Below are 23,589 nucleotides of genomic sequence, written 5' to 3'. Positions count from 1 at the left end.
TTCATGTTTGATGATTGGTGTGTTCATTTTAAACTAGAAGATTGGGTGAATTTTTATGATGTATATGATTGTAGGGATTACTCTATTGCAGGCATAGGCAAACTCGGCCCTCCAGACGTTTTGGGACTACAACTTCTATGATCCCTAGCTAACAGGACCAGTGGTCAGGGATGATGGGAATTGTAGTCCCAAAACATCTGGAGGGCCGAGTTTGCCTATGCCTGCTCTATTGGAAAAGTTAGCTAAGGGGAGTCATTGAACAAGTACAATTAATTTGAGCATACCACCACCCCGGAATTGTTTCCTTGTGTTTCCACTGTATCATTGAGATTATAGGGGGAAAGTGCTATTTCACAGCAGTAAATCCAGTGAAATTTATTCCATGCTTTGCTCAGTCAGTTAAGCAGATGTGCATTAAGGGCAGCAGCATAGTGAACATTCCTGCTCCATTATACATTATAATAAATGTATATTTTAAAACATCTTAACATTTAGTTCTGCTATGGTCCTGATTGTGCAAATCAAATTTAATTGATTAGGGCTGTGCTGTTAGGCCCTCTTGAGGATAAAGGAGGCAATTTTAACCTTCTGAGAGTGGTCATGTTGCAAAATGAAGTAAAAGTTTATTATTACTGGTAGTAAGAAACTTGCGTGAGTAGTAAGTAGGGCTTCAGTCCTAATCCATTTAGCTGAGAATCGGCCCCAATAGTGATTACTTATGAGTATACGTGGTTAGGGTTGTACTTTAAATTGTAATAAAGCTCCAATCTAGTGTGCTACAATTATTCTACCAAAGAGGTTTTCTATTTTTTAAAAAGTAAAGCCATAAAAAGTACCTCAGAAACAATACTTGAACTTATAAGAACACTGTATGTTTTGATAACAATAACACATTTAAGATGCAAAAGTATGCATTTTGTGTGAATGAATGAATGAATATATTTGCAAAGGGAATGATTTCTGAAACCTTTTAAAGGTTAACAGCGTTACTTGTAAATAAATGTTCATTATTATGGTGCTATTTACAGAGTGTTGCTCTATCATTATTTTGTCCTTGGTGACACTGATAATGACTCTTATAATCTAATTGGGATGCAGTGCAGCAGCATCTTTTCTTAACGCAAACCCAATTGAAATGAATTATTCTTTTGTACAAATCCAGTGCTTTCAAAAGTAACGATGGATAAAAGAAAGGTGCAATGGGTGGAGGAGTTCTTGATACCCCCCTTCAGCTGAGGAGTGAGCCCAATTTATTTTTTGACAGTTAGAAAGACAAGTACATACCTACTAGCAAATCAAACACTGCTTCAACAGTGAACCTTTCTTCTTCTTCCATTCATTCCTGTTTTACACGACGACCCCCATTTTTATTTTCTAAAGCACTGGATGCATCTGACCATCCATCAACTTAAACATTTTAAAAATAGCTTTTATTAGAGCACGAAAATGGTCAGGGGATAAAAGTGGTATTTCTTGGTGACATGAAGGACACCAGCCAGTCAATGCTGTTTACAGATCGCTTCTCTTGCAAATCTCTTGTATATTTTAATTGTGTTCATTAGACAAAAAGTATGCTGTAAATGCCTGTACTATAGCACCTTTACTAAACTATTAAATACTTCCAGATATGTTTATTGTCACTACTGTGAAATTCAGAAGTAAGCTGTGGAATGAATGTAATTTCTAGTGGTGCTCTAGTTTTACAGAGCTAGACAAAGGTGCATATTTGAAATGGGGATTGTTTTAAATAAAATTTTAATTGAAAAATGTATTAACTGTTGCCTCTCCTTGACCAATGCATTGCCAAAGTTTGCTTGAGGAGGAAAGTTCTTTTTGCTGACAAATTATAAAACTTTAAGCACCTAGACCAATAAAATACCAGTAGTACATAGTAAAGAATTCTCTAGTCTAGTTTGCTGGTCCCATCTGCCTTTCAAAAATGTAAATTGCTATATTGTTTTTTTCATTTGGTTGTGCATATCTTGTGTTTTATAGAAAAGATTAAACAAGGTTTGTAAATAAATTAATACAGCAAACTGAACTTTCTTCCCTGGATTCTGCTGTGCTGCATTGTGGAGAACTCTGCTTTGGATTTTAACTAGTCAGTTAAGGCTGCAGTCGTATGCACACTTACCTGACAGTAAGTCTCATTGCATTTATAACTTCTGAGCAGACATGTATAGCATTGCACTACAACCATGTCTAATAATGCCCATGTGAAATGCAACTGCATGCAAGCCGTTCCCAATGGCAAGATTAACTTCCCATGTCATATAATGTTTGTGTATTTCTATTTTCTGTGAGCCATCTCACAGACATGCAAATACAGTAAGTAAGTAAGTAAATAGGTAATAGTTGGTGCATCTGACTTGTGACTTTTTACCACGTCTAGCTTAGCATGGATGGCCAGCATGGTTCTCTCCAGGTGCTGTTGGCCTTCAACTCCTATCAGCCTCAGCCCACAAGGCCAGTGGTTAAGGATGATGGGAGTTGTAATCCTGCAAAATATAAAGATCCACACGTTCCCTACACCTGCTCTGCAACATTAAACCAGCCATGGGAGAAAGCTGTCTGACCAAGCTCTTTTCTGTGGTATATGGAGGCTATGAGCAGCATTAAAAGCAAGCACTATCTTCATAGTTCCAACATGAATTATATAAAAAAACAGTTCCAGCTGTTCCAGACTTTACAAATGTAGGGTGAGCACACAGAGATTCTATTTCAATCAGAATTTTGGCCCAGTTTCAGCACAGAAACTGCCTTGGTTGCCCTCAGTCAGAAACAAAGTGGGAAATGTGTCCCTATTAATTCTCCTTGATCTTTCAACAGCTTTTGATACCACTGACTATGCTATCCTTCTGTCCCAGTTAGGGGTAGGTGACACTGCTTTGCCCTACTTGGATGATCGTTTCCAGAGGTTGATGCTTGGCAAGTGGTCTTTGGCCCCTAGAGCCTTCAGTGTGGAGTTCCTCAGGGTTCAGTGTTATCCCCTTTGGTGTTTAACATCTACAGGAAACTGTAGATGTTAAACTGTCGTCAGCAATATGCTGATAACACACAGCTCTACTTCTCCTTTACATCTGCAGGTGAGGCAGTAGATGTGTTGGACCGTTGTCTTGCTTCAGTAATGAACTGGATGAGAGCCAACAAACTGTTAGTGGGTGGTTCCCTAGACCAGATGGGTGGGATCTTGCTTGCTCTTGATGGGGGCAACACTCCCTCTGAAAGAGTGGGTATATAGCTTGGGGGGTGCTCCTGGATCTTTTGCTGTTGCTTGAGGCTCAGGTGGCCTCGGCATGGAGTGCTTTCCATCAGCTCAGCTGGCGGCCCAGCTGCGCCCCTATCTGGACAGGGATAGCCTAACTTCTGTCGTCTATACACTGGTGACCTCTAGGTTAGATTACTGCGTTCCGTTATGCGTAGGGCTGCCTCTGAAGAAGGTTCGGAAACTTCAGCTGTTGCAGAATTCAGCGGCCAGGTTGCTCAGTGGAGCAAGACAGTTTGAGTATATTATACTGATCCTGGCCCAACTGCACTGGCTGCCAATTAGTTTCCAGGCCCAATTCAAAGTGCTGAATTTGACCTATAAAGCCTTAAACATCTCAGGACCTCAATTCCTCAAGGACTGCCTCTACCCATATGAACTGACCCAGACCCTGAGATCACCATCAGAGGCCCTTTGTCGTGTGCCTCCTCCATGAGAAATCGGGAGGGTGGCAACACTAGAATGGGCCTTTTCTGCAGTGGAATGCCCTCCCCAGGGAGGTTCACCTAGCGCCTTCACTGTACATCTTTAGGCGCCAGGCAAAAATGTTCCTCTTCAACCAGGCCTTTTCCCTGATTAACATTATGTGTCCTTTTAAATGTGTTGTGGAAGCAAGGTGGTTATTGCTTTGTTCTTGTTTTTATTAAGTATTTTGTATTTTTATGCTGTGAACCACCCTGAGATCTTTGAATGAAGGATGGTATACAAATTTAATAAATAAATAAAATAAATATATAAACAGTAGCTTTGAGAGTTGTTGAAGATGGTATGCTTTCAGTAGCCATTGGAATGATTCACTTGCACATGGTGCGTTCACTCACTCACTCTCAGGTTTTTTTTGAAAAACTACAAAAACCTGAAAATCCTATGAATAGAGATTATACTTGGATGAGATATCCACAGTCTTAGCAGCCGTGGCTCTGCTATACTACCTTCTGCTCTCGGTTGTCTTAATGAAGCTTTGAGAAATTAACCAATTACATGGCTGTTACTTTCTTTGTAAAGTTGCTTGTTCTGTGTCTGTGTCTGAATAGTTTTTAAAATAGTGAAGTTGAAGTGCAGGCTGTAGTTAACGCTTGGTGACCTTTACTTGAACGGCTTATAGTTTGCTCATTTTGTCTAGACTTTTTAGTAACTGGTTTATTATGAACCTATCTAATACAAGCCATTTATTTTGTCTAGTCCACTGCTAGTGAAGAGGGGCAACTGGAAAGGGGCTATCACTATAACTTGATCCCGTTTGCTGATCACTACCTTATAAGAGTGAATTATTTCAGTGGTGTTTGGATATTAAGAAGACAGGTTGTATTGGGTGTAGTCAAAGCAAGAGGAATCTCTTAAACATTAAATAAGAGCAGGCTAAGAATTAGAATGCACAATTAGATTAACTCTTAAACTTTGGTATAGAATTATAAATCCTTGAAGTATTTATTTTGACTGATAACAGGCGTTTAGGTGTGATAATATTGTACATCTATTTCAAATTGTGCTTGCAGTACTGCTTGATTAAAGAATACAATCTTAACTTTATTCTCCCTCTGTTGTGTGAATGGGCTATTGTTGCAGAAACTGATTTACTCAACTGGGCTGCAATATAGTGGTACCCAAGTGTATATAAATTAAGAAAAACCAAGCATCTACCTCTAAAAGGAAGTGTATGATTATTCAGTATTATTTTATTCAATTTACTTGAGATTTAACAGCCAGTGTGCTAAAAGCATCAGTTCTGCTCTCTCTCTTTTTTAATCATGACTCTTTAGTTTCTACCTAGTTTAGTTTCACTTGAAGCTTCCATCTGAAGCTTGTGGTGACTCACTTAATTTGAGAATTAGCAAATGGTCGGTTTAGGGGGAAATTTGACATTAAATGTGTTGCTCCTGTGAACTCACATCTCTCGGGTCCATGTTTGATGCTAATTAATGAACTTCCTTGTAGTCTACAGAGTTGGCATGAACAGTAACCACACCACCTTCCTGACACATGGCACCTCTGTTCAAACATTATTTGAATAGAATGAAACCATTGGGAGCATAAGATAAGAAAACATGAACATTAGTACAGTATTTGAAGTAGGTATATGTGCCAATCATGAAGGTATTCCAAATGAAGATGGTCTCTGTATGACATTCAGTGTGTATTGTGTGTAGCAGCCCTGAGACTCTCCCATGGTGACTGTTCTCTGTTCCCCTGTTGTAACTGTTCACCCCTTAGTCTCCATCCCTTTATCTTCATTCTCTCTTGCCTCCCTTCTTTTGCCAAGAAACTCCCACCTCTTGTAAGGTGGACTATTTGCAATTCTATGTGCAAATTTACATTCTTTGTACAAGTCTTTAATTGGGATTGCTTTTTATAAAAGGAGATATCATCAGAATGCATACAGTCTGCGTATTGATCACAATATTGTTAGTTTCTTCTGTGTAAAATGCATTTTTCCTCCCATTATCTGTAGTGTAATCATCCTATGGGCTGTGTCCAGAAAGTGGTGTTGGCGGATGAGTGTTCAGACCCCTGGGCTCTCACTTGTGGGGGTGTCTCAGGGTTCTGTCCTCTCCCCCATGCTTTTTAATATCTATATGAAGCCGCTGGAAGAGATCATCAGGGGTTTTCGGCTGGGTGTTCATCAGTATGCAGATGACACCCAGCTCTACCTCTCTTTTAAATCAGAACCAGTGAAGGTGGTGAATGTCCTGTGTGAGTGCCTGGAGGCGGTTGGAGGATGGATGGCGGCTAACAGTTTGGGGTTGAATCCTGACAAGACAGAAGTACTGTTTTGGGGGGACAGGGGGCGGGTGGGTGTGGGGGACTCCCTGGTCCTGAATGGGGTAACTGTGCCCCTGAAGGACCAGGTGCACAGCCTGGGAGTCATTTTGGACTCACAGCTGTCCATGGAGGCGCAGGTCAATTCTGTGTCCAGGGCGGCTGTCTACCAGCTCCATCAGGTACACAGGCTGAGACCCGACCTGCCCATCAGATGTCCCATCAGATGTCCAGGAAATAAGTAGCTATCCTATTTTTAAAAGACATCTGAAGGCAGCCCTGATTAGGGAAGTTTTTAATATTTAATGCTATATTGTTTTTAACACTTGATTGGGAGCCGCCCAGAGTGGCTGGGGAAACTCAGCCAGATGGGCGGGGTATAAATAATAAATAATTATAATTATTTTGTTTGCCACCTTGATTTTTCCTGCAGACTCCCAAACTTGACCATTAGGACCCAAATCTTTGGTACTAGCAAAATTGGTTTCGTAAAATTTATCATTTTTATTTTTTAAAAAAACTTACACTCTGCTCTTTGTCCTGTGACTCCAGGTTAAAACAATAACTTCATAAAGTAATAAATGTTAAGAACAAAATCATAAGTAACACAAATAATAGAATAAAATCAGTCTTTCACTTTCCTGAATTTAAGCGTCCCACTACCTTAAAAAGCCTGATGAAAAGACAAGTCTTCAGCTGGTGCCTAAAGCTGGATAATATTGGTTCCAACTAAACCTCTAGAGGGGAGTATGTACCCCTGCAGGGGTGCTATTATGGAGAAGGCCATCTGGGTTTAATCAAGGTTTACCATCATGATTTAATATGTGATATTTTAAAATAAAGCAGTACAGAAGAGAGTGAATATTTAGATAAAAAGAATATTGTGATATCTTTGATATCGGCATTATGCCATAATAAAATTTTCAGTCTTTAAGGACTTTGTTGTTTTTGCTGTTGCAGACTTACATGGCTATCCCTCTGGAAGTTGTTAATTTAAATAGATGATTACCTTTCAATAAATAAGATCCAAGCTGCTGTTTTCACCTGTTTAGTTAGTGCATATTTCACTTCCAACCTTATTTGGAGGGGGGGGGGAGCATTTACCCAGCTGCTCTGTAGAGTCTGTTGGCAAATTAGACCCCGGGGCTCTCGTTACTGCAGTTTCCCTAGAGTCTATCTGAGTGCTCATCTCCTCTAAAAGCAGGACAACAAGCACTACTGATAGTCCAAAAAATTATATGAATTTTTCATCTAAAATATTCCAAAAGTCACAAAGGGGAGTACTACAATCCCAATATTTAATTGGGATTGTGAGCTATATCGTATATAGAAAAATAATTTAACGCAAGATGCTGTTTGCTGTTGCTGGTACACTCTCTCCCTTTGTGGCAGTGAAGATGATTTATAGGTGGCTGCTATTAGATAAGTGTGCAACCCTTTTCTTGTTTTTTGGTCAACGTGCGATTCTGCATTTGAAAGGTTAATAGCGATGTTACCCCACAAGCGCCATTTCGCTTTGGGGCTAGTCGAGGATTATAAAATGAGGTCCCGCATGCAGTTGTCGGTGTGTTGCATTTACGGTTCACTGGCTCACAGCAAGTTATTTTTGGCCTGATTCCAAGCATCAGGTCATTGTTGCTAAGGCGAGCTCTGCCTGAACACCAGACACCTGCACATAGGACAAGTAACAGAGGATGTGCTTTAGCAAACAGTTACTTCTTTTTCTTGGTGTTTCGTCAGACCTTGGTGATACAGTATTGACAATTTTCAGCTGCAGCAAAGTACCGTGTTTTTCGCCCTATAGGACGCACTTTTTCCCCTCCAAAAATGAAGGGGAAATGTGTGTGTGTCCTATGGGGCGAATGCAGGCTTTCGCTGAAGCCTGGAGAGCGAGAGGGGGCGGTGCGCACCGGCTCCTCTCGCTCTCCAGGCTTCAGGAAGCTATCCGCAAGCTATGCGGAAGCTGCGCAAAGCCCGAAGCTTGGGGCGTGCTGAGCTCAGCGCCCCCCCCCCCCCCAGGCTTCGAGCTTAGCGCAGCTCTCTGCAAGCTGTGGGAGGGCTGCGCGAAGTTGCGCAGCTCTCCCACGGCTAGCAGAGAGCTTGCCTGCACCCAGAAGCTTGGGGCGCGCTGAGCTCAGCACGCCCCAAGCTTCGGGCTTCCACAGCCTGCTGCCTGGAGCGCGGGGCACGCTGAAGCCGTGGCTGGAGGGGGGCAATAATTTTTTTTCCTTTATCCCCCCCCCCCAAAAAAAACCTAGGTGCGTCCTATGGGCCGGTGCGTCCTATAGGGCGAAAAATACGGTATTTTACAGTCCCACCAGAAAAACCTTTCTGATGAAGCTACTTCTTGTTTCTGCACTGACACGGTGATAGCTGTATGGGTCTTTCTAACCAGTACAAAGGTGTTGCAGCTTAAATCAATACATTTGCTTGTACAGAATTTCAGACCTTGAGACTATCTTGTCCTAATAGGAAGCATCTGCTGTTGAGATTTTTTTGCTAATTCCCCTGCTGTTGAGAAATTTTTGCTCATTCCCACTATCGGGTGTTAGTACACACCACAGCAAAATATTATTGGGTATATGCTTACTTCATTCTTGGAACTGGCCAGGCCTTCTGGGCTTCACTATAGCCTAGCATGCACTGAGAGTGCAACCCTAGGCTAGAACACCCAGTATTTCTCCATGGTTGTATGTTACAGGGGATTGTTAGTTGTGTAGGTAAAGATTGATTCGGGTGGTCCCCCCCCCCCCGGGAAATTCATCTGCTTCCACTGGCATTTATTCCTATTTTTAAAAACAGTATATCCTCTCTTTGAATTAGTGTAAATCATTTCAAGCCAACAGTCTTCTCCCTGGTAAATCTTGGAAGCTTATTGGGGTTCCCAATATATTGTGTTATGAAACTGTGCAGATTGATTGAGATGAATCTCTGTGGCGCAGTGGGTCAGTGCATCTGGCTGTTAACCAGAAGGTTGGTGGTTGGAGCCCATCCAGAGACGCATTTTGCGACCGAGAATTTCATTAGTGCAAGCAGTTTCTGACCTCTGGGCACTGTACTGGGCCTAAGATGTCAGATTAAAACTGCAGAGTAGAAAGAAAGGAGGACCTTTTTCTGCCTCCCTACTTCCAGCTACTCTCTGAAGACTAGAAAAGAGACCCTCTTAAGGATATTAGCGGAATGGGCTGGGGAAGGACTATACCATGTGAAAAATGAACATAATATTTTAGCTGCAGTTCATTGATTTTCAGCTTTGTACTTTTGTTATAAAAAAACGCACCTAGACATTCCATTGCTGTGCCCATAACCTAGGTTTAAGGTGCCATTTAGCTTCTAGCTTTCATATCTCAGTTTCTAACGCTGCCCAAGGATGGTTGTGGGCAGGATTCCTGTATTGCAGGGGGTTGGACTAGATCACCCTTGGGATCCCTTCCAACTCTTCCTTTCTATGATTCTGTGAGTACCATATTTGTGAGAGCCTTCCTGTACCCATGAAATACATCCCCATTAAACAGAAGAGTTGGCCAACTTTCCATGAGGAAAGACAATGAACCTTAACTTAGTCTATTTATAAAGGGTTACGTCTCTATAAGAACACTTCAGTGGTATACAACAACAAAAGGAACAACAATTAAGATGACCAGTGCATACTTCCTGATCTGTCACATCGTTCTGTTCCGTGTGAAGAAGTTTTTCTGTGATTCATCATTGTGATAGTTGTATCTGTGTTTATAATTGTATATTTTATTGTTGTAACCAACCATGGGACATTATGGTGAAGGGTAGGTAAGAAATCTTATAAATCAATCAATAAAGGGAATTCTAGATAAATATGGGAATGGGCCTGTAAATATGGGAATGGCGTGATAGTCTATAAGGTTACAGCAAGAATACTAAAAGCCCTGCTACAAAAGTACAGTGGTGCCCCGCAAGACGAATGCCTCGCAAGACGGAAAACCCGCTAGACGAAAGGGTTTTCCGTTTTGGAGGTGCTTCGCAGGACGAATTTGCTATGGGCTTGCTTCGCAAGACGAAAATGCCTTGCGATTCCTGGTGGTTTTTTTCCGCTCTCCACCCCCTTTTTCTAAGGCACTAAGCTGCTAATAGCCTTTTAGCAGCTAATCCGCTAATCCCTTAAACCTTTAATAGCCGCTAAACCGCTAATAGCGCTAATCCACCAATGGGCTTGCTTCGCAAGACGAAAAACCGCTAGACAAAGAGACTCACGGAACGGATTGTTTTCGTCTTGCGAGGCACCACTGTAGTTTCTGAAGCTTTGCCCTTGGTGTCCTTGATTCCCATTAGAACAGAGTTCTTCTATTGGTCTGTTGGATAAGCAGTTAGTTGTGTGTCTGCTGAAGAACAGGACTGTGCTAGAGTTGTAACCTGCACTGTGTTGTGTTTCTCTTCCAGTGAACGAATTCACGGTGATCAGAAAGAAGTTCAAATGCCCCTACTGCAGTTTCTCAGCCATGCACCAGTGCATCCTGAAGAGGCATATGCGATCCCACACTGGAGAACGACCCTACCCTTGTGAAATTTGTGGGAAGAAATTCACCCGCCGGGAGCACATGAAACGGCATACCTTGGTAAGTTTGGCGCCTTTGGAGTTGCTCCGAAGGGCAGGGGGCAGCTGGAAAACGCAGGAGTGGTTTGCGACTGAGAACATGAAAGGTGATGTTTTATGTACACATGTTCCTTTCTCTGCCTGTGAAAGGGAGAGAAAGTGAAAGTGAACTTTCAAGGCTTTGTTCCTCCCATTTTGTGGACGTTGCATGGGAAGAAGGAATCAGCTGCTTGGGGAGCCCATATGGTTCTAAGGAAGAAGACATGTTTTAATTCAGGGAGATGGGATGAGTCAGTTGACACTGGGTCTCTTACAACAATTCTGTGTTTGGACACTGTCCATATGAAAGAGTTTGATACCAATCATAGAAATGTAAGCCAGATCTTTCTCGTCACATTGCCCCTATGCTTGTTAACCCTTGAGCCAAATGCATGATGGATTTTCTCACTATGAGGTGCTTGAAGGGAGGCGTATGTATATGCTGTCCTGCTGTTTCTTATGGGCTGTTGAGCCCAAGAAATTGTCATGACAGATGACAGTGATGTTTGTTAAAAGTCTGTAAGGATGTAAAGAAACGTCATTGTCAAGCTACATATCGATCAGCTGGCAATCAAAATGCTTTTTAAGAGGCTGCATGCTCCAGAGCATCCACATATCCTAAAAAACAAGAAGGCGACTTCATATATTTCTGTGTGGACCTTATTTTTCTCTTAAGGTATTTCAATGATGTGTGCTCCTGCCACTCCCACAGCTGAACCGCACATCTCCTGTGTTAGGACTTGCAGTTAACACACTCACACACCCACTTATATTATTTGGGTGCAATATATTGTACTGTTATCCTCAGCTGCACTAATGCCACCTTAAGATTCAACAGATTCCCCCACCTTCTAGAAAGGCATTGGCTAATATGGGCTCCGGTCAAGTTGGTGGTTCCATAATTTGTTGTCTGAAGTCCAAGTGAAATTTGGATTCTCTTGTTATCAGAAATACAGACCGAACTGTCTCTTTGATAGCGCTGGTCTTTAAACATTTTTTACACCTTTTGGTAGGAGGATTGAAGGATAGAAGCCATGTACTTGAGTAACTAAGCTTTTAGTTGTGAAGGGAAAAACCTGCTTCCTTCTGTGTAGTGTCCAAAATGTACATCAGGCCGTACTTTCTGCAGACAACCTGTCTTTCTCCCAGCTGCCTCCTGATAGGACTTTCTTTTCCCCTTTGAAAGGAAAGTTTGTTATATAGTCAGCTGATACACCTCTGCCTGCCTAAGGCAGGTACGAATGCTGCATCTTGGTTTGCCAAATGGCAGCATTTATAGACAAGATGGGCAGCTAGCCTGCACTGCTGAAGCAGCAATATTGAAGGGGCTCCTGTTATCTGTTGCCATAGTACCCAAAACCCCACTGCCTTCTTCCTTCCTTCCGTGAATGCTTGTCCATTCGGATGAGTGCCCAGCCATCTGGTCGTGGGACTGGTTGCTCCCCGAGATGCCCCTTGATTTGCATCCTTGGGCTGGAGTTAGTCATATGCCACTCAGTAGCCCCAGAGCTTCATCCAGCTACTCTTTCTTTCTTTCTTTCTTTCTTTCTTTCTTTCTTTCTTTCTTTCTTTCTTTTTCTTTCTTTCTCTCTCTCTCTCTCTGTCTCTCTCTCTCTCTCTCTCTGGCCTATTCTTTTAAGGCCTGTAGTTTGTTGGTACAGCGGGAGGTGAGGAACCCTGCACAAGGAACAAATGTGGACTTCTTGCACTGTTTTATTTGTGTTGTTTCAGATGTTATTTTATTTAATTTGTAGGTTGCCTTGCCTTTCGAGGCTCAGGGCAAATAATAACCATTACATTTGAAAACAAAATACAATTAAATTAAAATAATCTCCCCTAGACACTAAATCCTAGCTCAGAACAAACATTGGTATGGTACTTCTTCAAAATTACAAAATCAAACCTCCACTTTTTAGTCACTTTTGGCAGTATGAGTGTGAGTGATGACAATAAAGGGGCACACAGACGGGAGATTGTCCATTTTGAATTTTTGTTATGAACCTTCCAGTGTTGAAATGAGCATTGCCTGGCCATCCTAATCTGTGCAAGGGTACCTAAAATATAGCTTCTGAAACTCGTAGCCTTGTTTAGGGGCAACACAGTGGCATGTTCTGCTTTTATGCTTTCAAGGTTTCCTGCATCTATTCCTGATTGCTGGCAGACGAAATCATGTTAGAACAAAATGAAGAAATTCGAGACAGCTGCTTTGAAAAGAAAAACAAAAAAACTTCACTAGTTGTTGCAATGTGACCTAGCTGCCATTGCACCATAAAGTCTCTGACTTGCAGACCCACCTGCCTTAACTTTGTCTTTCCTCCCTGCTCCCCTTATCAAGGTCCACAGCAAAGACAAAAAATACGTCTGCAAGGTGTGCAACCGAGTGTTTATGTCTGCAGCCAGCGTGGGGATTAAGCACGGTTCCCGCCGCCATGGCATTTGCACAGATTGTTCTGGCCAAGGCATGGCCAGCCACTTGGATGCCAGCGGAGGAGATGGCTCCCCTGACGGATTGTACGGCACAGAAGAAGGCCCATATATGGAAGATCCTGACGACCTCAAAGCAGAAGGAGATGAAGACATGGGGGGTGACGATGACATAAAATGGAAAGATGACATAGAAATTTCACAAGACGACGTGATTTTGGAAGATGACAAAGATGACATTGACTCTCCACAGGAGAATGAAAACTCTGAGGATACTGACAAGGATTTCACTTGGATTTCTTAGGGATTTTTGTTCTGCTCAATCTGTTTGGGATGGGGCAGGGAAGAGGAAGGTTGTGTTGGGAAAGCTCAAGTAGCCTTGCTAATGTCCTTGTGTAGAAAAATGTCTTGTGTGTGGAGCATTTTTTTTTCAAGCAAACAAGCTCTTTATTTGTTCCCTCCAGATACTGTATCAGCAAACATTTCCCCTGAAACGTTTCCACTTTCTTACCTGTTGCCCTTCACGTGGTCCTGAAATGCTTAGAATCATGTCCTTGTCTTTCAGTGAGAGCCAACCAGATTGTATGCAGGCCCCATGGAGCTTCCCCCCTCAAATTTTCCTCTACTGTCAGCTTGAAATATGGAGGACTCTTACTTCTCAAACAATAATTAACAAAACATTTTGAAACAACTCTGCTTCCAGCAGCCAGGGATTCGGGACAAGCGTACCCATGGTAAAGTCCGGGACGCGGGTGGTGCTGTGGTCTAAACCCCTGAGCCTCTTGGGCTTGCCAATTGGCACAGGTGTCCCCAACCTGTGGCCCTCCAGATGTTTTGGCCTACAGTTCCCATGATCCCTAGCTAACAGGACCAGTGGTCAGGGATGATGGGAACTGTAGTCCAAAACATATGGAGGGCCGAAGGTTGGGGATGCCTGGATTGGAAGGTCTGTGGTTCGAATTCCCGCAACGGGGTGAGCTCCCGTTGCTCTGTCCCAGCTCCTGCCAACCTAGCAATTGGAAAGCATGCTGGTGCAAGTAGATAAATAGGTACCACTCCGGTGGGAAGGTAAACGCCATTTCCGTGCTCTCTGGTTTCCGTCACGGTGTTCCACTGCGCCGGAAGCGGTTTAGTCATGTTGGCCACGTGACCCGGAAAGCTGTCTGCGGACAAACGGCGGCTCCCTTGGCCTGAAAGTGAGATGAGCGCCGCAATCCCATACGCCTTTGACTGGACTTAACCGTCCAGGGGTCCTTTACCTTTTTACACCTTCCCCATGGTAAACAGAGCAGTGTGAGCATTTCAGGACTTTTCCCTTTAATAATGCAACTCTTTCAGTAAGCCAGAGAGATCAATAGCCTTTTAGGTCTATAGTCTTTACTAGAACTGGGACACTTGCCCTCAGGTCAATTGAGCAAAGGATTCAGTTGCCCATTGGCATTTGTAATATAAAGATACCCTTCTCTGAGGTTTGATTTGTGCAGGAATATTTGCTGCAAAAGTGTCCCCTAGTGGCCAAGTCTTGTAAATGCACTTTTCTTCTGGTGTGGCTGTCTTCCTCTCTTGTTCAGTGACATATGGCAATATTCAGTGTACCACCTCCTTTGCCAAGTTTTGCCGAGCTCTGTTAGGACATACCCATGTTGGGTATTTTTTGTCAGGTTTGGACGCATTGATTTTTCGTGGCAAGTGTACCAATCCCTGCTATCCCACACGTTGGTGTCATAGTTCCCTCAGAAGAATCAGGGATTGCTCTGCCAGGTGGAAAGGTAAATTGTCCATCACCAGTGGCAGAACTCTGGGTGCCAGTAAGGACAGCAGAGTGGGAAATAGGAGGTGTGGCACAATGCACCCAGAAGTTACCCTGTGTCCTCCTCATTTGAAATTGAGAGGAACTGCACAAGAAATATGAAGGGTGAGCATTGAAAAGGGCAGATTTCAGATTTCTTTGGCAGCCCCAAGAGAATGGCACAAACTCCCCAAATGACCTGAGTTCTTTCTTCCTTTGGCTACTGCTTCTGTGCTTCAAGTGTAGTGCCAGACCGTTTGTCATGGGTGCATCTGTGTCCCTGAATCTGGAAAAGCGGACTATGTATTTAAGCATCCAAGCAGATCTTCCGCATCTTGTTGTGGCCGCAGGCTTGTACCCTGCAGCACCCACCGAGAAGTGTCTAGGGTCGTGATCCTAAGAACTGGCGAGTTGTATGTTTCATGGTTGGCTACTGCTGCTTTTCTGGCGCAGCCTTGAAATAGTAAACTGGCCTGTACATTTTATCTTTGGAACAGATTTTTATGCAGAATAATGCGTGTGCTACCGATTGTGCTTGAAACCTGCCACAGGAAGCAGCCTTCAGAGCAAGGAAATTGAACATAAAAGGTGCTATTATTGCTATTTTTTTGTGCAGTAAGGACAACAGGCTTCTGAGATTGTGTACAGATGATCATTTCCAAAGAGCAATGGAAGTGTCTTTTCTGCACTGGAGGGGCAAAATCTGACTAATGCCTAGCATTTACTTCCAATTGCAGCTACTTCTCCATATAAGACAATGAAGGGCATGGAACCGACTAGATCAGAATGAAAAAGCACCTGGTTTTCATCAGTTAACTCCCAAATGAAACCTTGACTAGCAGGCCATTGCTGTGAAAGACGGAGCAGATCCCACTTCCTGTTTTTTTATTTTTCCTTTTTCTTGTAAAGACAGTGTATAAGCATATTATTTAATGTACATATATTAAAAACACACACATTGCAATTGATTTCAGAACTGTTCCACGGATGATCACTAGTGTTCCTTGTCATGGGCACTATCACACTAGGTGCTAAGGAAGGTCACACGCCTTTATGGCAGCAGTTGTCAATCACGCTGCTTAACGCTCGTTTTGACCTTCAAACATACACTGCTTGAAGTACTACAGAAATCTGCAAACATATTCATAGAAAACTTTTTAAAAAAAGAATAACAAAAAAATAGCTGGACAGCAGTTGCTAAACCTGTACAGTATGGCTTCAAATTCTTCAGGGCTATCATCTGTACACAGCCTGAGGACAGAGCTTGCAAAAAATAATAATCCCAAAACAAAACCCTGCCACCATGCAAACAAAAAACAGCCACCACCATGCATGTTTCTCCTTTGGAAGAACATCAAAGCCAGCTTTTCTGAATCCAAAGAAGACAAACCCCAATGGTGACAACCTTTCGATGTTAAAATGCCTTTCACTGAAGATACTTACCCTTCACTGAAGTGTTTAATGCAAGAATTTCCATCTGGTCTTGCACTAATGTACAGCTTCCTTTAAAGAGCTTTGCTGGTGTAAACCACACCATTTCATTGACACTTGTTTCACTGCTTTATTAATGGGTCATATCACTGTGTTGATGTTTCAGCTTCCTTTACTTGGATAAATGTCAGGCTTATAAAGAGAACTGAGAGGGGAATTCGCTCATTTTATTTTTCTATGCACTTCTTTTCTTCTCCATCCGTTGTCACTCCCCACCATTTCACAACACCACATTCACTGGTGTGTTTTAGGCTGTCTTGCTGAAGTTACTCCGTGTTCTTAGTGCTTAACTAGCTCAAAGAAAAGCTTTATTATGTCAATGTGGAATGCTCTGCTGCTAGACAAGGGTACAGAATTGTTTTTATTTAGCCAGGGAAACATGGCCAATAACCAAATACCTTAATATTCTCAAGGGAGGTTGCAGGGCGGGGGCTAGAATCCAAGACTCTTCTTGCATTTGAGCTTGTTGTAAAGCCTCATTCTATTTCAACTGGAGGGCGGGACGCGGGTGGCGCTGTGGGTTAAACCACAGAGCCTAGGACTTGCCGATCAGAAGGTTGGTGGTTCGAATCCCCACGACGGGGTGAGCTCCCGTTGCTCAGTCCCTGCTCCTGCCAACCTAGCAGTTCGAAAGCACCTCAAAGTGCAAGTAGATAAATAGGTACCGCTCCGGCGGGAAGGTAAACGGCGTTTCCGTGTGCTGCTCTGGTTCGCCAGAAGCGGCTTAGTCATGCTGGCCACATGACCCGGAAGCTGTACGCCGGCTCCCTCGGCCAGTAAAGCGAGATGAGCGCCGCAACCCCAGAGTCGGCCACGACTGGATCTAATGGTCAGGGGTCCTTTACCTTACCTTATTTCAACTGGAAGACAAATGTTTTAATACTGGACTTTCATAAACACCTTTCTAAATGCTGCAGAAAACAAGCTACGCACAATGGAGACCTTGGCTGTCCAAATGACAGAAGCCCAATGGATTAATAGCAGTTCTAGAAAATGCTGGAGATTTGAGTTTCTCTTGACTCCCTTTTCATTGCCATCATCTTGTATGGAACCAAGGACATCAGGAATTGAGGAGTCCTAGTGTTTGGCATGAATAAAGCTTTTTTGTTTGGGGGGCACACTCCTGAATTGAAGACATTCCATTTTCCTCCCACCTTGACTTGACAGTTGGATATCACACACAAAGCAACCCTTGCTGGCCATATCTGCAAAGTGGTTCCCTGTGTACTCAGTTTGGCTTGTTAGTACTTAAACCAAAAGTGCAGGAAACCTTCCATGAAAGTGAGGTGGTGGGAAGTAATTTTCACTTTCTCTTGAACCTTCCTGGCCCCTCCTTCTCTCCACTCTACCTTGGGAACTTTGGTTATTATGTAGACTGCCAATTCCATGTTGCTGTCTTCATTGGTTCATATGTGGTGTGGTGATAGACCTTCATACATGCATCTTCTTCTTCTTTGGCGATCACTCGTAGCCGAGTAAGATTGTCTCCCATAAACACGGTTTTAACAATGAGTCCATAAGTGACTGTGGAGGCCAATTCTGGACCCACACGTCCTTCTACAGTGATGGTGCATTTATACTTAGATGATTCTCTAAAACACTAGGGAGTTATGAAAGTACCACTCATCCCTGAATTGACTTTCCGTGTTGCCTTTCCCTCATCTTGGTTAAACTTGATTTTGTATTCATTCCCCCCCCCCCCGTGCTTGCTTGATTTAAAATGGTTTTCTTCCCCTCTCTAAATAGGAGCCACTTGTTTTTTATACATTTTATTAGTGTCATTTCTGTGCTATTTTGACTAAGTGGAAGCAATGAGACGCATGAAATGTGAATGTTTCAGCTTTCTCAGTGACAACATTGCAGATGTACACTGTATGTGTGTGTTGAGATCTCAGAAAAACTGCAAAGATCTTGGGAACTTCTTTTAAACACGATTTTAAAGAAGCTTGAGCTGTTTGGGTTCTCGTACGAGTTTGGTTCTCTTCACTGGGTTTTGCTCAGGATCTGTTCCTGATGGTCTGTGCCCTCTTCTGTCGCTTTACTAGTCAAGTAGTTTTATCTGGAAGTGGACATTGTCTCCAACCCTGCAGGTAGGCACTTAATTTTGATTACTCAAATGGGTGTCTGCTGTGTGCTTGTCTTTAAACAAAGCCTACATGGCTTGTGATTCACCAAACCACGTTTCTGCACTCACCTGTAGGCTGCTAGAACAGGATCAAGGTCATGCTGGGCTGTTTTCATGCTGGGTAGGTGATTAAACATCAAGAAGACCTTTCTGAGGGAAAGAGCTGTTTGAGAGCATAACAGACTCCTGCAGAAGGTGGTGGACTCTCCTTCCCTGGAGGCAATTCGTCGGGGATGCTTTCGTTGAGATCCCTGCATTTCAGGGGGTTGGACTAGATGACCCTCAGAATCCCTTCCAATTCTACGATTCTATGCATTAGATCAGTGCTTTGTTCTGCCAAGAAAATACAGCAAGCCCATTTGGGGTCTAGCAACCACTGTAAACTGTGAAGAAGATGCTGGCAAGGCTGCAAAGCATCAGCCGATTGGAGATGATTGATAGGTTTGGTGGTGTCTCTTAGACTGCCTATAGCAGGCATGGCCAAACTCTGGCCCTCCAGATGCTTTGGGACTACAATTCCCATCATCCCTGACCACTGGTCCTGTTAGCTAGGGATCATGGGAGTTGTAGGCCAAAAACATCTGGAGGGCCGGAGTTTGCCTATGACTGCTGTAGAGGATGTGGCTCAGATGAGGTGATGGGCTGGTTACTTTTCTATGGTCTTTCCCCCACATTAGACTTTGGTAGGTTTGTGACTTGGAAGCTGTAAAGCAGCTATAACGATCTTGCACCCTAGTACTAGAAATCAATTTCATTGATTTTAAGCATTTCATATGCATTTAAAATTCTGTGGGAAGCACGTTGCAATTAACAATCTGAGCAGTGTTGCAATATATATATATATATTGTTTTAACCATATTGAGCTCCTAATCATTTCATCTTCTTGTTATTATTATTTTGATTGTACCTTTTTAAATTGATTCATGCTGACGTTGAGCTGGTCAGTCTGTTGGTCCACTGTGTCCAGCACTGTTTCTGGCTGGCAGCAGCTCTACAAGACCACAGGCAGCAGTCTTCCCTTTGGTTCTGTTTAACTAGCATTACCAGGAATTGAACTCAGGACTTTTGCAAGCAAAAAATATGCATCTACTGGGAGCAAGGAGTGGCATTCTTCTCCCCCATCCCTGCCGAACCATAATCCTGAGGTTCCAAGTTTCTTTTTTTTAAAAAAAAAGAGAGAGCGCAAGTTTCTAGCATTTATAGAACCTGAGCTATGAAACAAAACATGCATGCAGTGCTCTGCTCATTTTAAGATTGGCGTTTTGTGTTACCAAAAAAGAAGAAATGGAATTGTTCTGTGCACATGTGTATTTTAATCAGGGATTGACTTCCTTGTAGAATGCTGCCCTGCATTTCAAAGGGGCTTGTGCAGGAGAACACCCCCTACAGCAGGGGGAGCAAAAAGGTTGACTGGGCTCTTCTCATCTCAGGCCATCGATTGTACGACTCAATGGGCAGTGTAATTTCTTGCAGGCTGGGCAACATGAATTTTTATTTATTTTTGGGTTTATACCCGGAAGCTCTCCTGCCTACATGTGTCTGAATTAAATGGGAGTTATTCAGGAGTGAGACTCCCATCCTTCTTAATGAGGTAAGCACAGGAGAGACTTGTGCCCAAAATTGGTATGTTTTGATTCCCTCTGAATTTGGCATATCTGGCCAAAAAGCTTGGCTACCTTCAGATAAGGCTCTTCACAATCATGCTTATGCTTCCAATGTTACACATCAACCCCCCCCCCCCTTTTAAGTAAAGAGAAGCTCTAATAAAGTTGTTCAGTAACTGGAAACTTTGCAATATGATTGAAGATAATCTACTTTTAGTTCATTCTGTGACATGGGCAACTCTTAAGCCATACTGAACTGGGTTTTTATTTTATTTGTTAAGGTTCTCTGTCGTATGGTTTGAATTTTTGCCTTTTTTATTTTTAAAGAATTCCTTCATAGGGAGGGATGCCATGTGTGTGTGTGTATGTGTGGGGGTGTGCTTTCATATATATAAATATAAATATATTTATTTTTCAGCGTGCTTAAACCTGTCTACTAAAATGTAACTAAAGCAAACAAAAAAAGGGCAGTGTTTGAACATTGTTGATTATTTTTTTTGCTGGGAATATTCTATATTATACTGACTTTATATATTATTATAAACCTGTGTTTGTATTGCCGATGTTTAATATTTTGAGGGTGGGATATGGGGAGATTTTAGAACCCAGAAGTCAGTTGGGAAACGAGTGTGTGTTTGTACTGATTTTCTGTCATTGTAGTTCAGGTAACTATGACCTTATTTTCTAGATGATCTCACACTTTCCTGTCTGTCTAGGCGAGTGCCAGAGGGCTGCCAAGCCGATTACATTTACTTTGTCATGAGATTAACTCAGACATACTTGCAAAAATCAGTCTGTTTCAATAAATTGGGATATTGCTGCTAAAAGTATCAGTTTCTATTTTTAAGTTTCAACACGCTTCTTACAATTTCCTGTTCTTGACCTGAGCTATTTGCAGATAGGGCAGGTGGGGTGTATGGAGACCTACTCCTATAGCAGAAAAAAATGTGGTGTGTGTGTGATCAAAATGAATACTTGATTCCCCTGCAAGCCCCAAAACTGACAGATGGAGGTGTGCACATACATCCCCCCCACTACTGTCAACAGGGAGAAGCTTGCAGCCATGATCCCTTGACCACCTGGTTCTTGAGCTCATGGTGACCAACCCAAAAAAAAAAAGGATCTTGGTGTCATAGTGGGTAACTCAGTTAACATGTTGCTGTGAAAAATGTGAATTCCATCTTACAAGTCATTTGGAAAAGGGGTGAAAATACAACCTGCAGTATCAACGTTGTCGTATGCCATGTAGATTTGTGGAAAATGGGAAAACTGCTGTGCGATTTAGCAGTCTCTAGCACATTTGATGGGGACGCGGGTGGCGCTGTGGGTAAAAGCCTCAGCGTCTAGGGCTTGCCGATTGAAAGGTCGGTGGTTCGAATCCCCGCGGTGGGGTGCGCTCCCACTGTTTGGTCCCAGCGCCTGCCAACCTAGCAGTTCAAAAGCACCCCCGGGGGCAAGTAGATAAATAGGGACCGCTTACTAGCGGGAAGGTAAACGGTGTTTCCATGTGCAGCTCTGGCTCGCCAGAGCAGCAATGTCACGCTGGCCACGTGACCCAGAAGTGTCTCCGGACAGCGCTGGCCCTCGGCCTCTTTGAGATGGGCGCACAACCCTAGTCTGTCAAGACTGGCCTGTATGGGCAGGGGTACCTTTACCTTTAGCACATTTGATACGCACACCAAAATATGGATCTGGAGCTAGATCATGTTCAAAGGGATCCTAAGTGATTTAATAAATACAGAGACCCAATACCTTGAAGTCTCTTTAAGTGTTAGAACCCCCCTTTTCTACCCTGGCTGTTGGGGAGAATTTGGTTTGAAAACTCAACATGCAGCACTGAAAACATGGGTGTAACAGTGCTATTCCCTGCCCCGTGCTGAATGTCCACAACCCCGTCTTGACATGTTTCATGAGCTGTGCCCATGAAGTTGCTTCCCATAGTTTCTCTCCCTGCACAAAGAATCAAACATGGCTGTGATATATATTCAATACGTACAGGGTGGGAGGGAGAGACCCACTGTGGGATATTTTAGTGTATTTTGCTATGTAAGCTGTGGTGGTGGTGTGAAAAGAACTTGCACAGAAAGCAGCCTGCTGATTATGAAGGATTTGTAAAGCATTTCCCCCCCCATTTCCTTAGGAAAAAGTCAAAAATATTTTAAGAGTAAGGCATTTACCTGATTTTTAAAAATATGGCCCCCCCACCACCCTGGGTGTAAAGGATACATGACGCTTTCTTTCTACTAGCCTTATTTTAGAAGGCTGAACCTAATTTCAGAAGGATTGACTGCACCAAGGTTTCAGTAAGGTAGTGCAATGTAGGCCTGTTGTTTAGTTGTGTCCGACGCTTCGTGACCCCCTGGACCAGAGCATGCCAGGCCCTCCTGTCTTCCACTGCCTCCTGCAGTTTGGTCAAACTCATGCTGGTAGCTTCGCGAACACTGTCCAACCATCTCGTCCTCTGTCGTCCCCTTCTCCTTGTGCCCTCCATCTTTTCCCAACATCAGGGTCTTTTCCAGGGAGTCTTCTCATGAGGTGGCCAAAGTATTGGAGCCTCAGCTTCACGGGCCTAGGTATCCTATACTACTGGAATAGATGCCCCCCCCCCCCCTTACACAAAACAAACCTAGATATAGAAAAGTGTCAGGGAGAAAGCTAGAACACTTGTTCCTGACGTGCTAGCTTTCTATGTGCAGGGAGCACTGTTGACCCAGAGGCGCAGCCCATCATTCCCATACTCTTAAAACAGTTCTAGTACATGTTTACGTCAGCGAGAAGTGCACTAATCCACTGTCAATTGCCAGCTCCTCGACTGTATGCACACAGCCCTTCTGTCTGCTTCCAGATGCACATCTAACCCTTTGCTGCTAGGGGGAGACAGATGTTCAGCAGAACTTCCTTCTACAACGTGTGCAGATTGTGCAAGGTAAGCAAGCGTGCGCCCTGCTTGCGCTGCAGTTTTTTGCTTCTGCAAAACCGCAGGAGGGGTGAAGCAGATTGAGGGAAGCCGGAGTACTGGCAATACCGTACACAGCTAATCTCTCCCAGTTGGCCCTTGTTGAGAGCGAGGCATGGCCAATACCAGCCTTCGCTAACTTGGCACGCAGATGTGCCGCCTGGGGCAAATGGGTACTGTAATCCAAAATGGGTACTGCAATCCAAAATGGCTGGAGGGGCAACAGGTTGGCAAAGGCTGGTTTTGACCTGGGAAAAGCCTTAAAGCAGCTCAGGACTGCAGTACCTCAAGGACAACCTCTCTGCATACGAACCAACCTGTGATCAGCGAGGGCCTTGTGTGTGTGTGCCTCCTTCACAAGAGGTCCAAAGGGTGGCAACACCAAAATGGGCCTTTTCCGTGGTGGCTCCCCATTTATGGAATGCTCTTCCCAAGGGAGGTTCGCCAGGCACCTTTGTTACATATCTTGAGGCTCCTGGCGAAATCATTCTCCTCCTCCCAGGCCTTTGCCTAGTTAAACGATCCATCGCCTTTTTAAACTATGCATGGGGGCATGTGTGTTATTGTTTGT

At 43.4% G+C, this 23,589-nt stretch overlaps 1 protein-coding gene and 1 long non-coding RNA gene across 9 annotated transcripts in view; one reads left to right on the top strand and one right to left on the bottom strand.

The window, feature by feature from the left end:
• The window catches only part of ZBTB46 (zinc finger and BTB domain containing 46), a 51,682-nt gene extending 35,185 nt beyond the window's left edge, over window positions 1-16,497 (top strand). For 7 of the 8 annotated variants that reach the window (XR_014512835.1, XR_014512836.1, XR_014512837.1 and 4 more), the window contains 2 exons: window positions 10,436-10,611; window positions 12,964-16,497. Coding sequence is in view for 4 of the 8 variants with exons in the window: in XM_083447383.1 (XP_083303509.1) it covers window positions 10,436-10,611; window positions 12,964-13,356 (569 nt within the window). In the remaining 4 variants the exon portion in view is untranslated. Of the gene's footprint in view, window positions 1-210; window positions 1,770-10,435; window positions 10,612-12,963 lie in introns of those variants that run through there. The other variant, XR_014512838.1, reaches the window with a different exon arrangement.
• Window positions 16,498-16,639: 142 nt separating this feature from the next.
• Window positions 16,640-21,732, bottom strand: LOC310680740. Its single transcript, XR_014512895.1, has 3 exons — window positions 21,718-21,732; window positions 17,178-21,351; window positions 16,640-16,807 (listed from the first exon to the last, which is right to left on the bottom strand). It is a non-coding gene; the product is annotated as an uncharacterized lncRNA (long non-coding RNA).
• Between the last annotated feature and the right edge of the window lie 1,857 nt (window positions 21,733-23,589).

This window comes from Podarcis tiliguerta, assembly GCF_965153285.1.
Source record: "Podarcis tiliguerta genome assembly, chromosome: 6".
NCBI lineage: Eukaryota > Metazoa > Chordata > Lepidosauria > Squamata > Lacertidae > Podarcis > Podarcis tiliguerta.
The sequence above is the reverse complement of the archived record's forward strand: the minus strand, read 5'-3'. Positions and strand labels throughout refer to the sequence as shown.